Genomic DNA, 19,760 nt, shown 5'->3' on the forward strand with positions numbered 1-19,760 from the left:
TTTCTACCACCTGGGTGTTAGGGCTCCTCTCTGCCTATTTGGTGTTTCGATGCCAAAGGGGGAGAGAGTGTAGGATTTGCTCGTTCTCTAGTTTTTCTGGTCTTTTGGTTTGATAAAACTCTGTTGCTTTCGTTCGCTACTTTTGCTTTATGGTTGAGACTGAGTCGTCAGATCCTATCTTAATGTGAGATATATGTTTTATCTTGCTTATCTTCTGTCTCAGTATTATCAGTTTTATCATTTTATTATTAACCTGTGAGACATAGTATCTTGTGCCAGTATTCCTTTGCTCACATGCTTTGCCATGCTTCAATATTCTTCATCTCTCGTATGTATGCAGTAAGGATGGCTTAGTCTATATAATCTAGGGGGAGTGTTCTCTCTGTGGTTAGTTGTTGGTATGCACATACCTAGAGGAAACTAGCCCCCTTGTGATATCTTTGAAGTTTGCATATGCCTATCTCTCTTTTTTTGTGCAAATCCAACATTGCCATCAATCCACCAAAAAGGGGGAGATTGTTAGGGCATATTTATCCTAAGTGGTTTTAGTGATTGATGACAATTGTTGTGCGGACTAATCTTGTGTCCTGAGCATTTCAGAATATTCTCCTCTAGGCACAAGATGACTCGACGCCCCTCGGAGGATCTCGAAGACGGATTTTCTTCTACATTTCTCTTCCTAGTTTGAGTCATAGGAAAGTCTTCTTACCAAGAGGGGGTCCGCGTCGGAAAGGTTTGGGTGGAATCCTCACGCACACACCTCATGCACCCACCCATATTTTAGCCTCAATGGAGCACCATTGTGTTTTCCCTGCCTATGTGAAAAAGGGTAAGCGGTAGTACCGCTGTACCGGCGGTAGTACCGCTGGCACAGCAGTAGTACCGCTCTCAGAGCGGTAGTAAATTTTTACTACCGCTCCAGGAGCGGTACTACCATTCCAGGTGCGGTAGTAAACTTTTACTACCGCTCCAGGAGCGGTACTACCGCCCGAAGAACGGTAGTAGTTTTTTACTACCGCTCCAAGGGCGGTACTACCGCCCTCAGTGCGGTAGTATTATTTTACTACCGCACCGACGGGCCTTTTCCCGCATACTTTCCCACGGAGGGGGTGGCGCGGTAGTACCCCCCGGTACTACCGTGGTTGGTGAGGAGCTGAGCGGTAGTACCGCTCTGGGAAGTGGTAGTACCACTCGAGGTGCGGTAGTACCGCTCGTGCATTTATGTGGTAGGTGGGTAACGGTTGGATCTGCCCCATCTACTATATAAAGGCATCTCCTTCTTCCTTGAGCCTACCTTTAACCTCTCTAAGCTCCATTGTTGCTCCACAAGCTCATTTTAGCCCGATCTCTCTCCCTAGCCAATCAACCTTGTTGATTTTCTAGGGATTGCTTGAGAAGGCCTTGATCCACACTTCCACCAAAGGATATTTGATTCCCCCTACTAATCCCTTGCGGATCTTATTACTCTTGGGTGTTTGAGCACCCTAGACGGTTGAGGTCACCTCGGAGCCACATTCCATTGTGGTGAAGCTCCGTGGTCTTGTTGGGAGCCTCCAAGCTTTGTGTGGAGATTGCCCCAACCTTGTTTGTAAAGGTTTGGTCGCCGCCTTCAAGAGCACTTATAGTGGAATCACGGTACCTTGCATTGTGCGAGGGCGTGAGGAGAATACGATGGCCCAAGTGGCTCATTGGGGAGCATTGTGCCTCCACACCGCTCCAACGGAGACGTACTTCCTGTCAAAGGGAAGGAACTTCGGTAACACATCCTCGTCTTCATCGGTTCCACTTGTGGTTATCTCTTACCTTTACTTTGTATATGTTGGTGTTGTAGAGTATCTCCTACGTGCTTCGTTACTCATTACTAAGTAGCATCATATAGGTTGTTCTCCCAGTGCCATGTTAGTGAACCTTTATGATTTCTACTCCGTATTTATTTAGAAAAGCTAAAAATTGGTAGTTGCCTATTCACCCCCCCATCTAGTCAACCATATCGATCCTTTCACATGTTCTCCGTTGCTTTATATTGCTTTGGCCAAGTAGTAGATCGTAACTCCAAGAGGGAGCGTTATGCATGATTGTGGGTTCGGGCCCCTCGATGTCTAGCTTGAGTGACAGAAACATGAGACCAGGGGATGTGCTTGTTGCCACCAGGGAGAAAACAACGGTGCTTGTGACCAAGGTTGCAAGGATTGTTACCTTACGCATAGTTCATTAATGCAGTTGTCCGTTGCTTTGAGTTTACACTTTGGGTGGGGCTCGCAACTTAATACGGGAGAGATGTTCTAGATAGATATCTCAAGGTGGATGATAAGTAAGAAGATGCTGATGAATAAACGGTCTACTTGTCTTGGCGTATTGCCCATTACTATTGAACCTCTAACTATCAAGGAACATAATTAGCATTGCGGTGCGTTCATAATTCTGTCAATTGCCCAACTGTGATTTGTTTACCCTAGCATAGTTGTTTATCGTCTTTTGGGAGAGAGACATCACCGGTGAACGTCATGTGACTCCGGTCCATATCATCATCATTGCTTACACCTCCACTATTTACCGTTTTATTTACTTTTTCGTTGCAATCACTATTACCCTCCCGCTTGTGTTCTGATCCTTTGCAAACTACAAGGCCGGAGAGATTGACAACCTCTTTGTACTCGTTGGGAGCAAAGTTAATTGTGTGTGTGCAGGTCCACGTCTTCTGCTAGCGCCAGGGTGGAAGACACCTACTTGTTGGTCCTAGGAGTCCTCCTGGTTAGATAAACCTTACAGTTCCCGTGTGAGGGAAAACTTGCTGCTGACTACATCTCAACCTTCCACTTGGGGTAACCAACGAGGTGCGAGAAGTGTATACATCAGCTCGTCATCACCTAGTGAAGGGGATATGGCCCGTGGGTATACCAAAGTGGAGGAAACCCCACTCCAAGACATTTCGGACCGGCTGGCCCCTAGGTTCGCACTGGTGGCCAGCTGGCGACAACCAGCCCGTCCTACTGGCCCCAATGGCAGCCGGCGGGTCAGCGCTCGTCCTATCCGCTCGTACTGGCGTACGACGATAAGACATGACCCAGACAAAGGGGCACACGTGGCTACAATGCGCGTTGACAAGTCTGATGAGGCTACATGACCTCATGCATGCAAGCAGGGCGAGGCTATAGGACTCCGGTCACTCCTCAGGCTCATCCGGCGAGCCGACACTGTAGCAAAGCATGCAACTACCAACTCCCTGACGGCGGGCGTGCTGACCACTATAGCGCCCGATCGGCAGGCCTCGCGCCGGAAAAGACTCGATAGCAGGCGGGGCCTGCAACCAGCTAGAGAGGCTGGCGACTAGGTCATGCCCCTTATTTTCCTCTACTATTGTAATCCCCTGGCTTGCCTATAAAGCCGAACCCAAGCCCCCAGAGAGAGGGGCTGGCTAGAAACCGAACACTTGTAACACACCATATTCCACACCCCACCGAGGCAGCAAGACTAGTAGTGAGAGCTCCATCTTCCTCCTCACGATCAGCTCAACAAGCACTTTGTATTGTGACCACCTATAGTCACTCCGGTAGGAATAGGGGTTTTACCTCCATCGGAGGGCCCTGAACCTGGGTAGATCGACGTCATGCGTCTCACACCTTCACCCGTTCCTAAACGCCACCGGCACCCGTCGGCCCCAAACAACGAACTAAGCCACCCCCTGGCATGTGCTGCGGAAAAACCTCAACAGGTAGTGGACGAAGGCAAAGCTCTAGTTCATCACATATGCTTTGCTAACCCTAATGCGAAGCTAGGAGACATGTACTTATAGTCCAAGGGGTAAGTTCGGGATACATGAGCCGTGACTCCTTTTACTACGCAGATGAAAGGTGGTTGTATCGGCCACAACATTGGTTGTATTGGCCACAACAGTGGTTGTATCGCTTGGGGACGGTTGTACCACTTCCTGGAGGCGTCCTCGAATTTGAGACCGGCTGTACCGGTCATGTAGAGGCTGGCGGAACAACCGTAACGGTACCGGTCTCGAACCACTTCAAAACAGAAGCTTAGGCGATGTTGGAGTGGTAGTCGGCGGTAGTGAACCAGTTGTATCGCTTGACCGGTGGTTGACCGGTTGTACTAGTACTCGTGTGCTGGGCACAATCCCTCTACATGTTCTTAGGGTTCATCTTGCTCCTTCCCTTCTTTTTGATACCTAAGCCCACAAAGTGTCTCCGTTTGAGGTAGCATTCATGTCTCAAGGGTATTAAATGGTGAATCACTAAAGAGAGATGTCACCTCGGATTCGATGGCACGTGCACGTGCTCTTGTCATAGGACCATTTGGAGCTTGAGGTGTTGATAATGGTTTCATGAGATGATCATGAGATGCTCCTCATTAGAAGGTCTCGATGTGAAAAATTCAATGTGAAAACGGTTTGGTATTTGAATCATTTCGAATAAATGAATATTTAAAAAAGAAAAACTGTCAGCTTGCGACAAATGACGTGATTCATGTGTGCGCCAACGGCTCGGCGAGCATTCTAATCTGACGCCCTACCAACAAACTCGGCCTAGCCCACTAACCAACCCATAAGCCCATCAACTGGCTGAATCAGTTGCTAGTTAGGCCCAAAAACCAGACGAACCCATGCAACCCTGAGTGGCCTCCTTCACCGACCCACGAAAGAGAACAGCTCCACGCGACAGAGAGACAGCAACTGCCCGACCGCACTCCTCTTCCACCTCCCGCCCACGCCCAGATCTCCCGGAGCTTCCAGAGAGCAGCCTCGCCCCCACTCGAGGACAGACATGGCGGCCTTCACCAAGCTCGAGGACTCCCCCATGTTCCGCAAGCAGGTGCTTCCCTTCTCTCCCTGCCTGCGAGGCGTACACGATCATCGGGGTCCCTCCGGGTTAGCATTTTCGGGATCCCGTGGATTGAAGAGATCTCCGGTTTCTTCTGCGTTTTGCTTGGCGTGTTTGGTGGACTTGCATCAGGAGCATGGTGGGTTTTGAGCTGTATTTAGAGTTTTGATGATACTGTAATGACACAGCTGGGTCGGATTTGGGGATTCGGCACCATTTGTGTCGCGAGATCTCGACTTGATCGTGTGCTGTGACGGTTGTTGGTCTGTTTTGATTGGAAATGCGAGAGCTCTTTGAGTGGTTGGAGTTTTTATTGATAAAATTCCGTGTTGGATTGGATTGAGCGAATCGAGTAGGTTGGTGCTGATTTGGCCGCTTGAGTGGATCACATTGTGGTCTGCTTACCGGGTGCATTCCTTTACCTTTTGGCTTTCGTGGTGCCGGATAGTGATTAGTTGGAGGGCTGACGGCTGAGGCTTTTCCGGTTGCAGCGGTGCCTTTTTGGGTCTAGATCAATTTTGCTGCTTGCCGCACACTTGGAACACAATGGTTAGATCATGCAAGAACGAACTTGTCACTTGTGGATTCGGTGAATTGGGAAGCTTGCTGGCCAAAATTGTTAATCCGGCCATTCAGTCCGTGAAATTTGCTACTTTTGTTGCCAATGTCCCTTGTTGATTTGGAATTATGCGTCTGAAATGTTATTGCATCACCTTTTTAACTACAATGATGTTATTTACAATGATGTTATTCACCTCTTAAATTATGTTATTTACTGTTAGTGCTAAAACAGATAAATTATTTGACCACTTAAAATATAGCACTGTTACTGTTTTAAAAAGGTAAACATTATTCTGTTGCTTAAAAGTTACGTTGGAAATGTAGATAAAATGTTCAACTATAGAACTGTTTGGTAAACAAAAGACACCGCAATCCTGAAGTCATAAAAATACCACTATAAGACAATAATGTGTAACTCACTTTACTTTTGCAATTGCAACAATACAAATCACAGTCGTCTTATAATATAATGTAGGCTGTTTTGGTGTCATATAGTCATTTAAAACTGCAAAATATCACTTGATGCTCATTACAGTTTTCAATTTGTGTAGACACTATTTGGTCACTGTGATGGCCTGGGCCTCATTTTGATCCTGTACTTTCAGTATAATACACTAGTCCTGTTACACATAGAATTGGGTCATCAGTGGCACACATTGACGTGGTGGGACAAATAAACATTGATGTGGCTGCTAACTCATACAGGGACTAGCTGCCTGCCACACAAAATTACCATCTGTTCATATCAACCCCCTTCGTTCCAGGCTCCAAAATGAGCCTCGGGGTAAAGTAGGAGGAAAAAAAAGTGTACTGTGCTCTTGTGGTGACATTGGTGCTTCTGCAAATTATCGGAATACCTTGTTGGACCAGCATGACCAATTGAAAATTTGACATATTGAACTGACATATAGGCTTCATCTGTAAATCAGAATGCCCTTGGTTACAGTTCGTTGGATTTTATATGTATTCCGTGACTAACCTTACTCAAGATTAAATTCTGTTGTAATTTAGTGATGAAAGAAATCCAAAGATTATTCTCTAAATGGCTGTTATGCGGCGAAATAGTAGTGATCTTGACACATGACTGTTTGGACACCGGTCTCAATAATTTCACAAGATGGAGCATGAATTTCCTTTTAACCTCTCTCTGTGTTTTGGCCATCAGACCTTTCTTTCCAGTTTAAAGTGTAATTGAGCTTATACGTGCATTTAAGTTGTTTCTGACTTATTTCAATTGATCCATAGGTCACTTCTTTGGAACAACTTACCGATGAGCTGAAACAGCGGTGTTCAAACCTTCATAAAGGATGCAAAAAATTCATGTACATTTCTCTCCTAACTCGCAGCTGTAAACATTTGTTATGGAAATGTAAAGCAACTAGGCAGCACGTGCATCGTTGTGGATGCTATAGATACATAGTACTGTATATGTTTCTCTTATATTTTTTGTTTCACGTAATACATTAATTTTTTTCACTACCTAAGTTTATTTGAAGGCAAGTAGATATTAAGTTTCTGTGGCCTTAGATGTGGTGCTGGTTTGTGTTGTGTAATAGCGCAACCATAGAAATCACTACTCCCTGTAAAAGCAACGACAAAGCGAGTTACTTCCTTCAAGGTTGAAGCCATGCTGGCCATCCTCTACACGAGATTGATCCTAATGTAAAAAACCAAGGTTCATGTAGCAAACCAGGTTATGTACGTGGATCAAGGCCATACGCCCAGCATACACAAGCAAGGCAGGGATTATGTTAGGAAAGAAGAAATTGAAAATAGGAAAGATAGAGAGGTCCTTTGTTAGGAAATTAGAGATAGAGTTAGAGTTTCGTGGATCAAGTTAGTCTTTTTATATATAAAGGACTAGTACACACTAGTCCTTTATATATAAGATGTCTGACTAGATCCTTAAGACCAGACTCTATCTCCTAAGAAAGCTTATATGCATTTGTAAATTTCAATTGAAGTTATCTCTTTTTGTAACCCTAGAATATCCTATCTGTACTTAATTCAATTCTTCAACCAGTCCCTGCGCCCATAACATATGAACCCTCCTTAGGGCATACAACCTCACCACAATGCTAAATCTAGTTGTAGACGTTTTTAGATGAAATGAAATTATTAACTTGGTCTCTATTACTCCCTCCGTCCCAAAATAAGTTTCTTAACTTTGTACTAGCTCTAGTACAAAGTGATACTAAGCTCGAGACACTTATTTTGGGACGGAGGGAGTATTGTGTTATGGTCTAATATTATTTTGGATGTCTATAGCATATATTCCGTGGATGCCTATGAATGATAATTTTACATGCTCCTTTCTTTGCTGCTTCTAGCTATTTTTACTATTATATTGCATGTAACTACTTCGTTTTGTAATTTTGAGGACTAAAAGAATAATAAACCTTATGGTTCATGTTCAACCTTGTTATAGTTTGGCTAATATCCTTAGTTTCAGGGGATCTCTTGATGAAGGATATGCAGGAGATCTATTATTTGCCGACGCCCTAGAAGCTTTTGGTGCTGGTCGTGATGACCCTGTTAGTGTTGCCATTGGAGGTTATTTCACAAAAATCTCTGATGTATCTTTTGCTTACTTCTGTCTTGGTTTCTCATCTATACTTACTGAAGCCATTATCCTTCTCAATTGAATATCTTGTGCCCCTTTGTTTTTTCTATTTCTTGGTGCTCCATATGCCCACATTTACTTTAAGACCACAGTTCTTTGCAACAGTCGACATGATTTGCACCTGCCATCTCACTGGAACTAGATTATACAAGTTTATTCAATAAAATATGGTTCCATGTAACCATTTAGATTTGGGAGAAACCTGAACTTACAAATTTCTTATTATTTTGCAGGGCCTGTAATGTCCAAGTTCACTACTGCATTTAGGGAGCTTGGAACATACAAGGAGCTCCTTCGTTCTCAGGTACTACCTATCATTTACCATTGACATCTACCTTTATTGGTAGTTTAGTTCACCCGTGAGAATAATTTAGTACTCCCTTCGTAAATAAATATTAAGAGCGTTTTGAGTTCTTAATATTTCTTTACGGAGGGAGTAGAAAGTAATATCTTTCTTGCTAAGTTTTGAGTTCGAAGGACAGGCCTAGCGTACTAGTGAAGTACTCCTCACTTGTACCAAGAGGTCCTCGTTTGGCGCAGCCTCTATGCATTGCACTGTGCAGGGGTAAGGCTTGCCTCGTATAATCCTTCCCTAGACCCCACCTGGTATCGGAGCTTCTAGCACTTAAGTTTTGAATCTCCACGCCTTGAATTTATCCCTGCGAGTTATGCCATGAGCTGTACCATTTCAATTTGTAGCATTTGCACCAGGTAAGTACCTGTGCTTTCCTTCTTCATTTTCAGATTTGAACCTGTAGTTTGGAACTACGCCAATTTGACAACCATAGCTTCAATGTTTAGGCTGTAGTATACTGAGTATATTTTACCACCTACAAATTGGATTAGTGGTAAGGGCGCGTTTGGTTACCTGCATCGTTTTTGGGTACTTTGCATACTTGTTCCAGTTGGGCCTGGCTGAGCATATGCAGGCAAAAAACCAACATCTGCATGTTAATTGGTTGCCTGCATCCCCTCTAGCCTGCATGTGCTGAAACAGAAGGCATGTTGTTTGGTTGTGGCCTGGTTTGAGCGAAACACAGGTCGACAATAGTGTGGTAACCTCCTCCTCGATGTGGTGAGGTTACTAGAGGCACAAAAATAGAGCAACCAGAACAAACTTAAGCACACATCAAAGTTTAACCACACACAAAAGTTTAACATAGTACGAATAGTCTTAAACGATATCGCGACACATAGTCTTAAACGAACAACGAACAACCTAAACCAGGAACGAGAGGTCATTTAGGCAGTCACGGCGAAGGCCTCGTCGTGCTTCTTGCACTTGGTGACCACCTCCATGCCGTCGTCGTTAAAGACGATCACCTTCATGGTGTTCGGGGTGAGCAACTTGAAAGTCATCATGTACCCGATCCTGACCTGGTGAACGATGACGAAGGTGGCCCAACCCTGATCAAGGGTGACCCTGCCGTCGACCACCTTCACCGTGACCCTCCATGAGCAGCCGGTGTTCGTCTTCAGACTGAACTCTATAGGCACGGCGGGGAAGTGGTTCGTGAAGTCTAGAGGCAAAGGCAGAGCCTCCAGCTTCGGAGCAAAGATCACCTTACAGAAGTGGGTTGGCCTTGCCTCATCATGGTAGTGCCCGTAGTTCCTCCGCTTGGCGTTAGGGTGATCCTACACCGGCGGCGGCGACACCATCTCCTTGCCCTTGTCCAATGGTGGCACCACCTCCTTGCCCTCCATTTGCATTATCAACAACACGTAGTTCAAAGGTCAGCACTCAAACCCCCTCTCAGTTTCACCTCCTCTCTTCTTCAACCTCTCTGTTTCACCACCTCTCCCTCACCATGAACTCCCAACTCCAACCCCAACCCTTTCTTCTAGGGCATGGGATGGAGGGCATTCTTCCTCGGGTGCTCGCTCGGTGACCGCGCGAAGTTCAAGGACACAATGGAAGTGTGCTCGAACTTCACGAGCATGGCTGAAGTGCAAAAGGAGGCCAACGCTGTGGTGAAGAAGGCGACAGCGAATGAGTTGAAGACGCTGATTCTTGACCCAGCGAAGGGCGCTATGTCAGTCGACATCCTTCGCCGGGCCATGAATCAGGCCAACTCCGGTGACGCTCGACAGAGGGCCAAGTGGGTCAAGTACAGGGAGTACAAGCGTCCCAATGACGACTGTGCCGCGGTGCACTAGACGACACAGACTGTGGTGGATCCGGCGGAGGAAGACGACGAGGTGCAGATGGTGGCCAGGGTGCCGGTGACAAACGACCGTGCAAGACCCATCGTTCTTGACGGTGACGATGAGGAAGAAGACGATGAGGTAGAAGACGAAGAGGAAGAAGACGACGGCGAGGAAGAAAAGAAGCCTACGCCCCATCGCCGCTCGACGCTATTCCAGGGTCGCCGCGCCTAGACAAGTAGGTTGTACCCCAAATCCCCACCCCTGATGTAATCGACAACTTAGCGAAGAACTAAAGATTAGGGTGGTGCTGAATCCTATCCCCACATCGTCGATGTGTTCAATCCCCTCCGTAACTCCCAAATCCCCTGCTCCAAATAAATCTAGCCCGAGTAGATGGATGTAATGTAGAGAGGGAAAAAGACTTACCGCCATGGCCGATTTGCTCCGGTCACGGTCTGCAGTTGCTGTGGTGGTCGCTGCCGTCTTGGATCGCCCTGCTGTCGCTCCGGTGGTCGCCGCCGCCGGTGTGAGTGAGGAAGAGGGGAGAGAGCGGTGAGGAAGGGAGGTGAGGGTGATTTATGACGGTGCTTTAGGAAACAACGTGACTTCTCGAGACTGCACCACGCGTGCAACCGCCCATGCCCACGTACCTAGGGTTGCATCGCTCGGGCCTGGCTCTGCAAAAACGTCAGCGTTCCTGTGGATGTAGGCCCAGAGTTGCTTTAAGATTCGTGCTATGCAGGCCAACCTGTCAATGCGGGTAACCACGGGCCTGGCCCGACCTAATGCAGCCTACCAAACGCGTCCTAAGTTCCTGTTGAGACAGGCTCACCTCCTCTCTCTCGATAGCTCTGGTGGCTGGGAGGTCATGTGTGTGGCTCTCTCAAGGAGACAACGCCTAGCTCCTACTCTTCTATGTCTAGCACATGGGCTGGGCCTAATGGGCAGGACCCATACCGATTCAACACCCCCCCTCAAGATTGGTGGTAGATATCTATCAACCCCATCCTGTCACATGCCAAGTTACCGTCCTTTGTTTCCAGTCCCTTTGTCAAGCAATCTGCAACCTGCTGCCCCGAGCTGACATGAGTAAGGCTAATGATCCCAGCATCAAGTTTCTCCTTAATGAAGATGCGATCAATTTTCACATGTTTTGTTCTATCATGTTGAACTGGGTTATTGGCAATGCTTATAACTGATCGTTTGTCTTTCCACACTCTCAAGGGCTCCTTCCTCATAAGTTTCAACTCGCTCAGTATATTCTTCACACAGAGCATCTCGCTCAGCTTCTGTTGTTGATCTAGACAAAACTGTCTGTTTCTTGCTTCTCCATGACACCAAATTTCCTCCCACAAACACACAATAGCCTGAATTTGATCTTCTATCATCTTGACAATTAGCTCAGTAGAATCATTGTAGCCATCCACCTCAAGATGTCCACTCTTCACAAACCACAACCCTTTGCCCGAAGTGCCCTTCAAGTATGTGAGATTCTGTACACTGTATCAAGATGCCCACTCCTTGGTTCATGCATGTATCTGCTCACCACACCCTCGACATATGCAATGTCAGGCCTGGTATGACACAAATACAGTAACCTCCCAACCAGTTTCAGATAACCTTCCTTATTCACCAGCTCATTTGATTGTGCTATCTCTTGATGATTTTGTTCAAATGGAGTAGGGGCTGCAGGACATCCCATCATGCCCATGGCACTCAAGAGATCTAAGGTGTATTTCTGTTAGCACAAAGATATTCCCTTCTCTGTCCGGGCCACTTCGATGCCAAGGAAGTATTTTAGGTTGCCCAAATCCTTTACTCTAAGCTCCTTGCTCATAATCTCTTTATTTCCTCTTTATTATCTCGAGTGATGATAATGTCATCAAAATACGTACACCGCAAGAACGGTGATTTTCTTACCAGTGTGTCTATAGAACACCATGTCTGATGAAACACGAACTAGCGAGATGCTAATTCGTGTGTGTTGACGACCCGATCTTTCACGGCGACTCTTGATCAACAGTTCGTTCCTCGTGTTCCTCCTTGCACCCTCCAATAATAATCTCTACCCGTGCACAAACAATGCACAAACAAAAATAATGACCCCCTCGGGTCAGGACATAGGCATCGATGTGATGATCAACCCTTCGTCACTAATAGATTGTATCGACGGAAAATCACAAAAAACACTCAAAATTGGATTGCCCCAAAACTGAATGTTTTCTGACCTTTGTTCATAACTCACAAATACAAAGCTTTTTATATGCCAAAAACAATGCGTCAACTCCAAATCTAGGAACTTAGACTCCAACTCCATGTCATGAGCTAACTAGGAAAAACAAATCCTAACAAGAAAGGGAAAAGGACCCACGTACGTGCTAGCTAGCTAGCTCATTGACTCACACAAAAGAGTAAGTACCTATCAAATCTGCACCAGTATTCTACCTATCGCAACCTGATACGGTGCGGTACGAAAATTAGTCTCCACCAAAGCCAGCGCTGGCTCCGCTTTAATCTCCTGTATTTTCTTGTAAGACGCTTGGTGTCATTCTGATTCCTTTTTATTTTGAAAACCAATTTAATCTCTCGCCATTTTATGCACACGTGACTTTTCTTTCCTCTTCTCTTTGGTCAAATATAATTGTACATCTTTACCCTCCATGCGTGTAGGCCTTTGCACTACCGTGCCATATGACATCTCTTGGTCACAATGCATGCGTCACATAATTGGTCTCTGGTCTGCTAATTGCAAAATTGATTCTCGGTCCACACAGTTGACGTACATGACCATCCTTTCCTCGATGAAATCTGACCACCTGTATTGCATTAGTTTCTGTAACATTTTCATGACCTCTGCTTAACTAGCTTAGCTTCGGTAGAATGAACAATTGATGGTGCCATGCCCGTATCAATGTCCCACAAACACACAATCACAATTACATTGACCATACCCCATATCACAAACAGCTCATCTGAAGTTCTGAACCTATCAAGCCATGCCCTTGGCGATTACTTCAGTCCATATAAGGATTTCTTCAGCCTGCATACCTTCCCCGAGGTCTGTTCAAAACAAAGTCTGGTGGTATCTCCATGTATACCTCTTACTGCAAGTCACCTTGTAAGAGGGCACTCTTGACATCTAATTGGTGCAGTTTCCACCCAAAGTTCGCAGCACATGAGACCAATATCCTTACTGTGTTCATCTTTGCCACTGGAGCAAACGTCTCATCATAGTCAGTTCCATAAGTTTGCCACTGGATGGCTCTGGTGCTGGCTGACCCTGTCGACCGCCGGACGTCCCTCCCCGGCGAGCACGTCTCCTTTGGGGACTGCAGCTCTGGCTCGGAGAGCGGCTCGTCGGCGCGCTCGTACAGCGACGTCGCCCGCACCTCGCCGGCCGTTCCCGCGCCGTCGACCGCCGCCGCTCCTGGCTGCGTCGCTCCCGCGGCCCGTCCTCCCGCCAAAGCTCGCCTTGGCCCCCGCTCGGAAGTCCGCCGTGTCTCGGGCGGGCCGGTGCTGGACGCAGATGGCTTCCAGCAGGCTCGCCGACGGGAGCACCGCCGTCGCCCGCGCCAGGAGGACCCTGCCAGGGCTTCGACCTCGCGCCGCCGCAGCCCTTCCCCCGAGGAGCTCGCGGGCCTCTGCTTCCGGTGCCTCGATCATCGCCACTGCGTCCGGGATTGCCCCAACGACATTCGCTGCCGCCGCTGCCTCGCCTCCGGTCACTCCTCTCGGGACTGCGATGGTAGGCGGCCTGCGGCCGCAACCCAGCGACCCCCGTGCAACGCCCCGGTCCTGCAGACCCGGCTTCCTCGCGCTGCCCCTCCCCCAGCGGCGCGCCCCGCTCCCGTCTTGCTGGCTCCAGTCCCCTCCCCACCTCCCGCCCTGCTGGCCGCGGACGCGCCCCCCCGCGTGTTCATGGCGCAGACCGAGGAGATGGACGAGGCCGAGCTGGTTCTAGCCCGCGCGATGGTGGCTTCGGTCACGGGCACTCGCCCCTCCGTGTCCATTGACGAGGTCGCCGCCCTGCTCCTCGGCTCCCTCGAGCTCGAGGAAGGAGACTTCACGGTTCACCAGCACCATCCCGAAGACTTCCTGATCATCTTCTCCTCCCTGGCTGTCATGCGGCGGCTCCGTGGCGAGCACTTCATCAGCTCCGGCCGCTTCTCGCTGTCGCTCCGGCCCTGGTGCAAGCTCGCCCACGCCGGCGCCGGCGAGCTCGAGTACCGCGTCGAGCTGGAGCTCTGCGGCATCCCCGCTCACGCCTGGCTGCTCTCCACTGCCGAGCACCTGCTGGGAGACTGTTGCTGGATCGAGAGGCTACACCCCCGCACTCGTTCCCGCGACGACATGGCGGTCTTCCGCGTCTCAGGGCGCGCGCACAACCCGGCTGCCATCCGGCGCGCCGCCGTCCTGGAAATCGTCGAGCAGCTGCCCGGCCGCGTGCCCTCAGAGGCGCCGGCCGTCAGAACACTCACGTTCCCGGTGGCCATCGCCCTCACAAAGGCCGAGTTGATCCGACCCGCTCCAGCCGCTGCCCACTCCTCCGACAATGGTGGCGAAGCTGACGATGCTACTGGCAGGCATGGCCCTGGGCCGAGCAGGGGGCAGGGCCCTGGCAATGGACGCGCGCGCCGGCGGGGCCGCAAACGTCGTCGAACGGACGGGGCGCAGGCCGGCCGGGCGGATGGCATGGCAGTGGACGCTCTGGTGCAGCATGCCCACGGTGGCTCTGGCCGCTCCGGCGGCGTCTCCGGCCGCTCCGGCGGTGCCTGTACGGTTGCGCCCTGGCCGTCCTCGGCCGCACCGCGACAGGGGCGCCGCCCCACGCGACAGGGGATGCTCGCCTGGCCCGGTCAGCAGGGGCCTGCACGCCCGCGTCAGGGCGCCAGGGAAAGAAGGCGTCAGGGGCCCGCAGTGACGCCCAAAGCCACTTTGCCGGTGGCCCCATCGCTAGCTGCCAACTCCCCCCCGCTGATGACGGCGCGACGGCTGGCAGTGGGACGGGTGGCACGCCCCCATTCGCTGGACGAGGACAGGAGGGGGCCGCCGATTCTAACACGCCCTTGACCGAGGATGCTTCGCCCGGGCCCGCCACCTCTGCGCCCGATCCCACACCCTGTCGGGATCGCTGCCAGCCACGTCCGGCTCCTGCAAAGCATCCAGACGGGATGACCCTCCCTGTCCCCCCTGCAGCTCTGTCTGGGCCGAAGGGGGCGAGGATCTCCTCTGCCCTCCCCCCCGCACCGCCGTAGCCCCTCCCTGCACAGCTGCAGCAGGCACACGCACGCACTCACGTCGGGGAGGCGGGACGCGATCTGCACGCTCCCGCCAATTCGGCCTTGACCTCCCCGTCCCCACTGGCCCCAGTTGCCACCCCGGGGCCCGCGGAGCTCGGCGCTGCTGCCCCTGCCTCGGCACCTGCGGTTGCTGACCTGGCCGGGCCGGCCGTTGCTGTGAATGGGCCCAGGACCGGGGATAACGCTGCCCCTGGGGCCGCGCCGGTTGAGACACCCGCGCTAACTACCGCGCCTGCCGGGGCGTCAGGGCCCGCGATGCCCACGGAGCCGTCGGCCCTGCGGCGCGTGACACCGGGCTCCTCCCCCTGCCCAGGGCACCTCTCGATACTGCTGCGACCAGCGCCCAGGCAGGACTCCTCCCCCCGCGCTGCTAGCTCTAGCACTCGTGCTCTGGCCCCTGGTCGCTTCGCCTCGCCGCCGATCACCCTGCAGCGACGGCGCACCTGCCGCGCCCCCAGCCAGCCCTGGGCGCTGGGTGCCTTCCTCTCCGCGGCCACCAAACAGCTCGACGCCGTTCTGCCCTCTCCCGGGAAGCGGCAGCGCCCCGCCCTCAACTTCAGTCCCAGAAGGGGACGTTCCGCAGCCGCTGACAAAGCCTCGGCTCCCTGCGCATCAGATCGGCGCGCGGTGGTGCAGATTATGCGCACCCTCGGCATAGTGGGGGTGAACCAGCAGATTACAGCCACAGAGATGAAGGCCTATGACGAGATGTTTGCCATGCCGCTGGGGCTTCCAGTGCTGCAGGCCATGGCCGCCTTGGTCGACCGAGCTATCCCCGCTGACCTGGCTACGCCGGCGGGTGATGTCATGGTCCGTGCGCGCTAGGCTGGCGGCGTCTGTTGTCGATCTCTCTTCCATGTATCGAGGTCCTCAGATTGTGGTCTGGAATGTTAGGGGATTAAACTCACGCGCCAGGCGCTGCGCGATTCGCTCTCTGCTTTGTACTACTCGGGCATCCATTGTATGTCTCCAGGAAACGAAAATGGAGTTGATTTGCTCGTCGACTGTGTTGGACACCCTCGGGTCAGAGTTCGATGGCTCTACCTATCTCCCGGCTGACGGCACCCGCGGCGGCATCCTCATCGCTTGGAAAACTAGGGCCGTCACCATTTCCGACCCCCTATTTACCCAAAACGCGATCACGGTCAAGGTGCGCGCGCTTGCAGGAGCCCCGTGGTGGCTTACCACGGTGTATGGCCCTCAAGGCGACCCCGAGAAGCGGCTGTTTCTGCAAGAGTTGCGGGACATTCGCGCCGCTTGCCAGGGCCCATGGATGCTATGTGGTGATTTCAACCTCATATACCGGGATGCTGACAAGAGTTCGGGTAACCTGAATCGCCGCATGATGGGCAGATTCCGGCGCGCTATCAACGACCTTGCCTTGAAGGAAGTCTACCTCAACGGGCGCCGCTTTACTTGGTCCAACGAGCAATCGCCGCCGATGCTCGTGCACCTTGACCGGGTACTATGCACCTCGGAGTGGGAGGACTGCCATGGAGAGTGCCACCTCCGTTGCCTCGCATCCGTCGTGTCCGATCACTGCCCGCTGCTCTTGGACTGCTCTCCTATGCCCGAGGCCCATAAGCGCTTCCGCTTCGAGGATTTCTGGCTACGCCTCGACGGATTCCACGACACCGTCGCCACAGCCTGGAGCTCGGTACATGACCCCGACCCCTTCCAGCGGCTGGTCCGGCGCCTGAAGGCCACTGCCCGCGCCCTTACGAGCTGGAGCGCCCGCTCCACGGGCAGTATCCGGGACAAGCTGGCCATCTCCCGCGAGCTGATTGCCCGCTTCGACCTCGCGATGGAGACCCGCCCGCTCACCACATCAGAGGATTGGTTGCGCAGGCAGCTCAAGCAGTCATACCTCGGGCTTGCCTCCCTGGAGCGCACCATCGCGCGGCAGCGCGCCCGTATTACCTCCCTCGCGGAGGGCGATGCTAACACGAGCTTCTTCCACCGGCAGTGCACCTACCGCCGCTAGAAGAACCGCGTGCATAGCCTCCTAGTTGATGGACAGGTTCGGACTGATCACGAGGAGATGGCCCAGGCCGCATTTGAGCACTTCGACGGACTCCTGGGCACTGCGGTGGACCGAGAGCACACGCTTGACCTGGCGCAGCTCATCACGCCCGGCCAGCTGGGCAACCTGGACGAGCCTTTCACTTCCGAGGAGATCTGGGCTGCGGTGTGCCGCATGCCGCCCCACAAGGCACCGGGGTCGGAGGGGTTTACCGCCGAATTCCTGCGCGCTTGCTGGTGCATCATCAGGCAAGACATCCTGGACGCCTTCGAGCAGCTGTATGCGCTCCGAGGAAGAGGGTTTGGTAAGCTCAACCAAGCCCTGCTCACCCTGCTGCCCAAGCGAGCGGATGCACACAAGCTGGGAGACTATCGGCCCATTTGCCTGATCCACATAGTCGCCAAGATATTCGCCAAGGCTCTGTCATTGCGCATCGCCCCCAAGCTCGATAGCTTGGTGAGCCGCAACCAGAACGCCTTCATCGCCGGTCGCACGCTCCACGACAACTTCGTGCTCGTCAGGCAGTCTCTGCGGATGCTCCAGCACCTGGGCGCGCCGTGCATCATGCTCAAGCTCGACCTCACACGGGCTTTCGACTCCATATCCTAGCCGTTCCTCTTCGAGGTCCTGCGCCAATATGGCTTCGGTGACAGGATCAGGGAATGGCTGTCCATCCTGCTCTCTTCGGCCAGCACGCGAGTTATGCTCAATGGAGTACCCGGCCCACCGATCTGGCACAGGCGTGGGCTGCGCCAGGGCGACTCCACATCGCCGCTGCTCTTTGTCCTGGCGGCTGATGCGCTGGCCCGCCTCATGCACAGGGCGCTCCACACCGGCATCCTCAGGCGCCTGCACCCCCGTCGCAACATTCCGACAATTTCTCTATATGCCGACGACGTGATGATGTTTTGCCACGCCGAGATGGAGGAGGTTGTTGCCGTGAAGAGCATCTTGGGCATCTTCGAGACCGCATCTGGCCTGCGGGTGAACTACGGCAAAAGCTCGGCCACGACCCTGCACGGGGGTGAGGACGCCGACGCCCTGCTGGAGGCGCTGGGCTGCCAGCCCGCGGCGCTGCCCATCATGTACCTGGGCATCCCGCTCTCTTATCGCCGGCCCTCAGCGGCACAGATGCAGCCACTGGTAGACGCCGTCGCAGGCCGCCTCCCGTCCTGGAAGGCATGGCTCATGAACAAGGCAGGACGGCTGGCATTGGTCAAATCTGTTCTCAGCGCGATTCCGATTCACCAGATGCTGGCTCTCTCGCCCCCGAAGAAGACCCTGAAACAGCTTGAGAAGATTCAGCGCGGCTTCCTCTGGGCGGGTCGTGAGGCTGCAAAGGGAGGACACTGTCACGTCAACTGGCGCACTGTCTGCCGGCCGCTCGCCTACGGTGGGCTGGGCATTCGAGACCTGGAGCGCACGGGGCTAGCGCTCAGGCTCCGCTGGCTCTGGTTATCGAGGACGGATGCCGACCGTGCATGGCAAGGCCTTGACTTACAGTTCTCCCCTGAGGAGCGCGGCCTATTCCATGCATCCACCCTCATGCTAGTAGGTGATGGCCTCACCGCACTGTTCTGGGAGGACCGATGGCTGCATGGGCAGTCAATTCGCGAGCTTGCGCCACTCCTATACCTATGCATCCCCAAGAACAGAAGGAAAGTGAGGACGGTGGCGGAAGGCATCGCCGGCAATGCCTGGGCCCGCGACATCAGAGGTGTGGTGGGCCTGCAGGAGATAGGCCAATACTTGAGGACATGGCAGCTCGTCGCTCGGATCAATCTGTCCTCGGAGCCGGACAAGCTCATCTGGAAGTGGACGGCCAACGGCATCTACTCGGCGAGGTCTTGCTACAGGGCAACCTTCCATGGATCATTAACATGCCACTCTTGGCAGCTCATTTGGAAAGGTTGGGCTCCCCCGAAAGTCAAGTTCTTCCACTGGCTTGCGGACCTGGACCGCTGTTGGACCGCAGCCAGGCTTGCGCGCCGAGGGCTCCCTCACCACACTCGCTGCCTCCTATGCGACCAGGAGCCCGAGACTATCCGGCACCTGCTGATCTCCTGCTCCTTCGCGCGGCAGGCATGGCATGAGACGTTGTCCTGGCTGCACCTCCCGGCCCCTCTGCCGATGCACGACGCTTCCATCCAGGACTGGTGGAGTAGGGCGCGAAACGCCACCCCCGCACCGCTCCGCAAGACACTGCGTTCTGTCGCGCTGCTGGTCCCCTGGATGATATGGAAGCATAGGAACGCGTGTGTGTTCGATCACATACC

General features: G+C 52.4%; 1 protein-coding gene across 1 annotated transcript in view; it reads left to right on the forward strand.

Annotated features, from left to right (window-relative positions):
• Window positions 1–4,631: 4,631 nt before the first annotated feature.
• LOC123401063 (ADP-ribosylation factor GTPase-activating protein AGD2-like) overlaps window positions 4,632–19,760 on the forward strand; it is a 44,220-nt gene continuing 29,091 nt past the window's right edge. The window contains exons 1-4 of the mRNA XM_045094775.1: window positions 4,632–4,820; window positions 6,636–6,712; window positions 7,843–7,943; window positions 8,247–8,317. Of these exons, the coding sequence (XP_044950710.1) occupies window positions 4,773–4,820; window positions 6,636–6,712; window positions 7,843–7,943; window positions 8,247–8,317 (297 nt within the window). The 5' untranslated portion in view covers window positions 4,632–4,772. The remainder of the gene's footprint in view (window positions 4,821–6,635; window positions 6,713–7,842; window positions 7,944–8,246; window positions 8,318–19,760) is intronic.

This window comes from Hordeum vulgare, chromosome 6H, assembly GCF_904849725.1.
Source record: "Hordeum vulgare subsp. vulgare chromosome 6H, MorexV3_pseudomolecules_assembly, whole genome shotgun sequence".
Taxonomy (NCBI): domain Eukaryota; kingdom Viridiplantae; phylum Streptophyta; class Magnoliopsida; order Poales; family Poaceae; genus Hordeum; species Hordeum vulgare.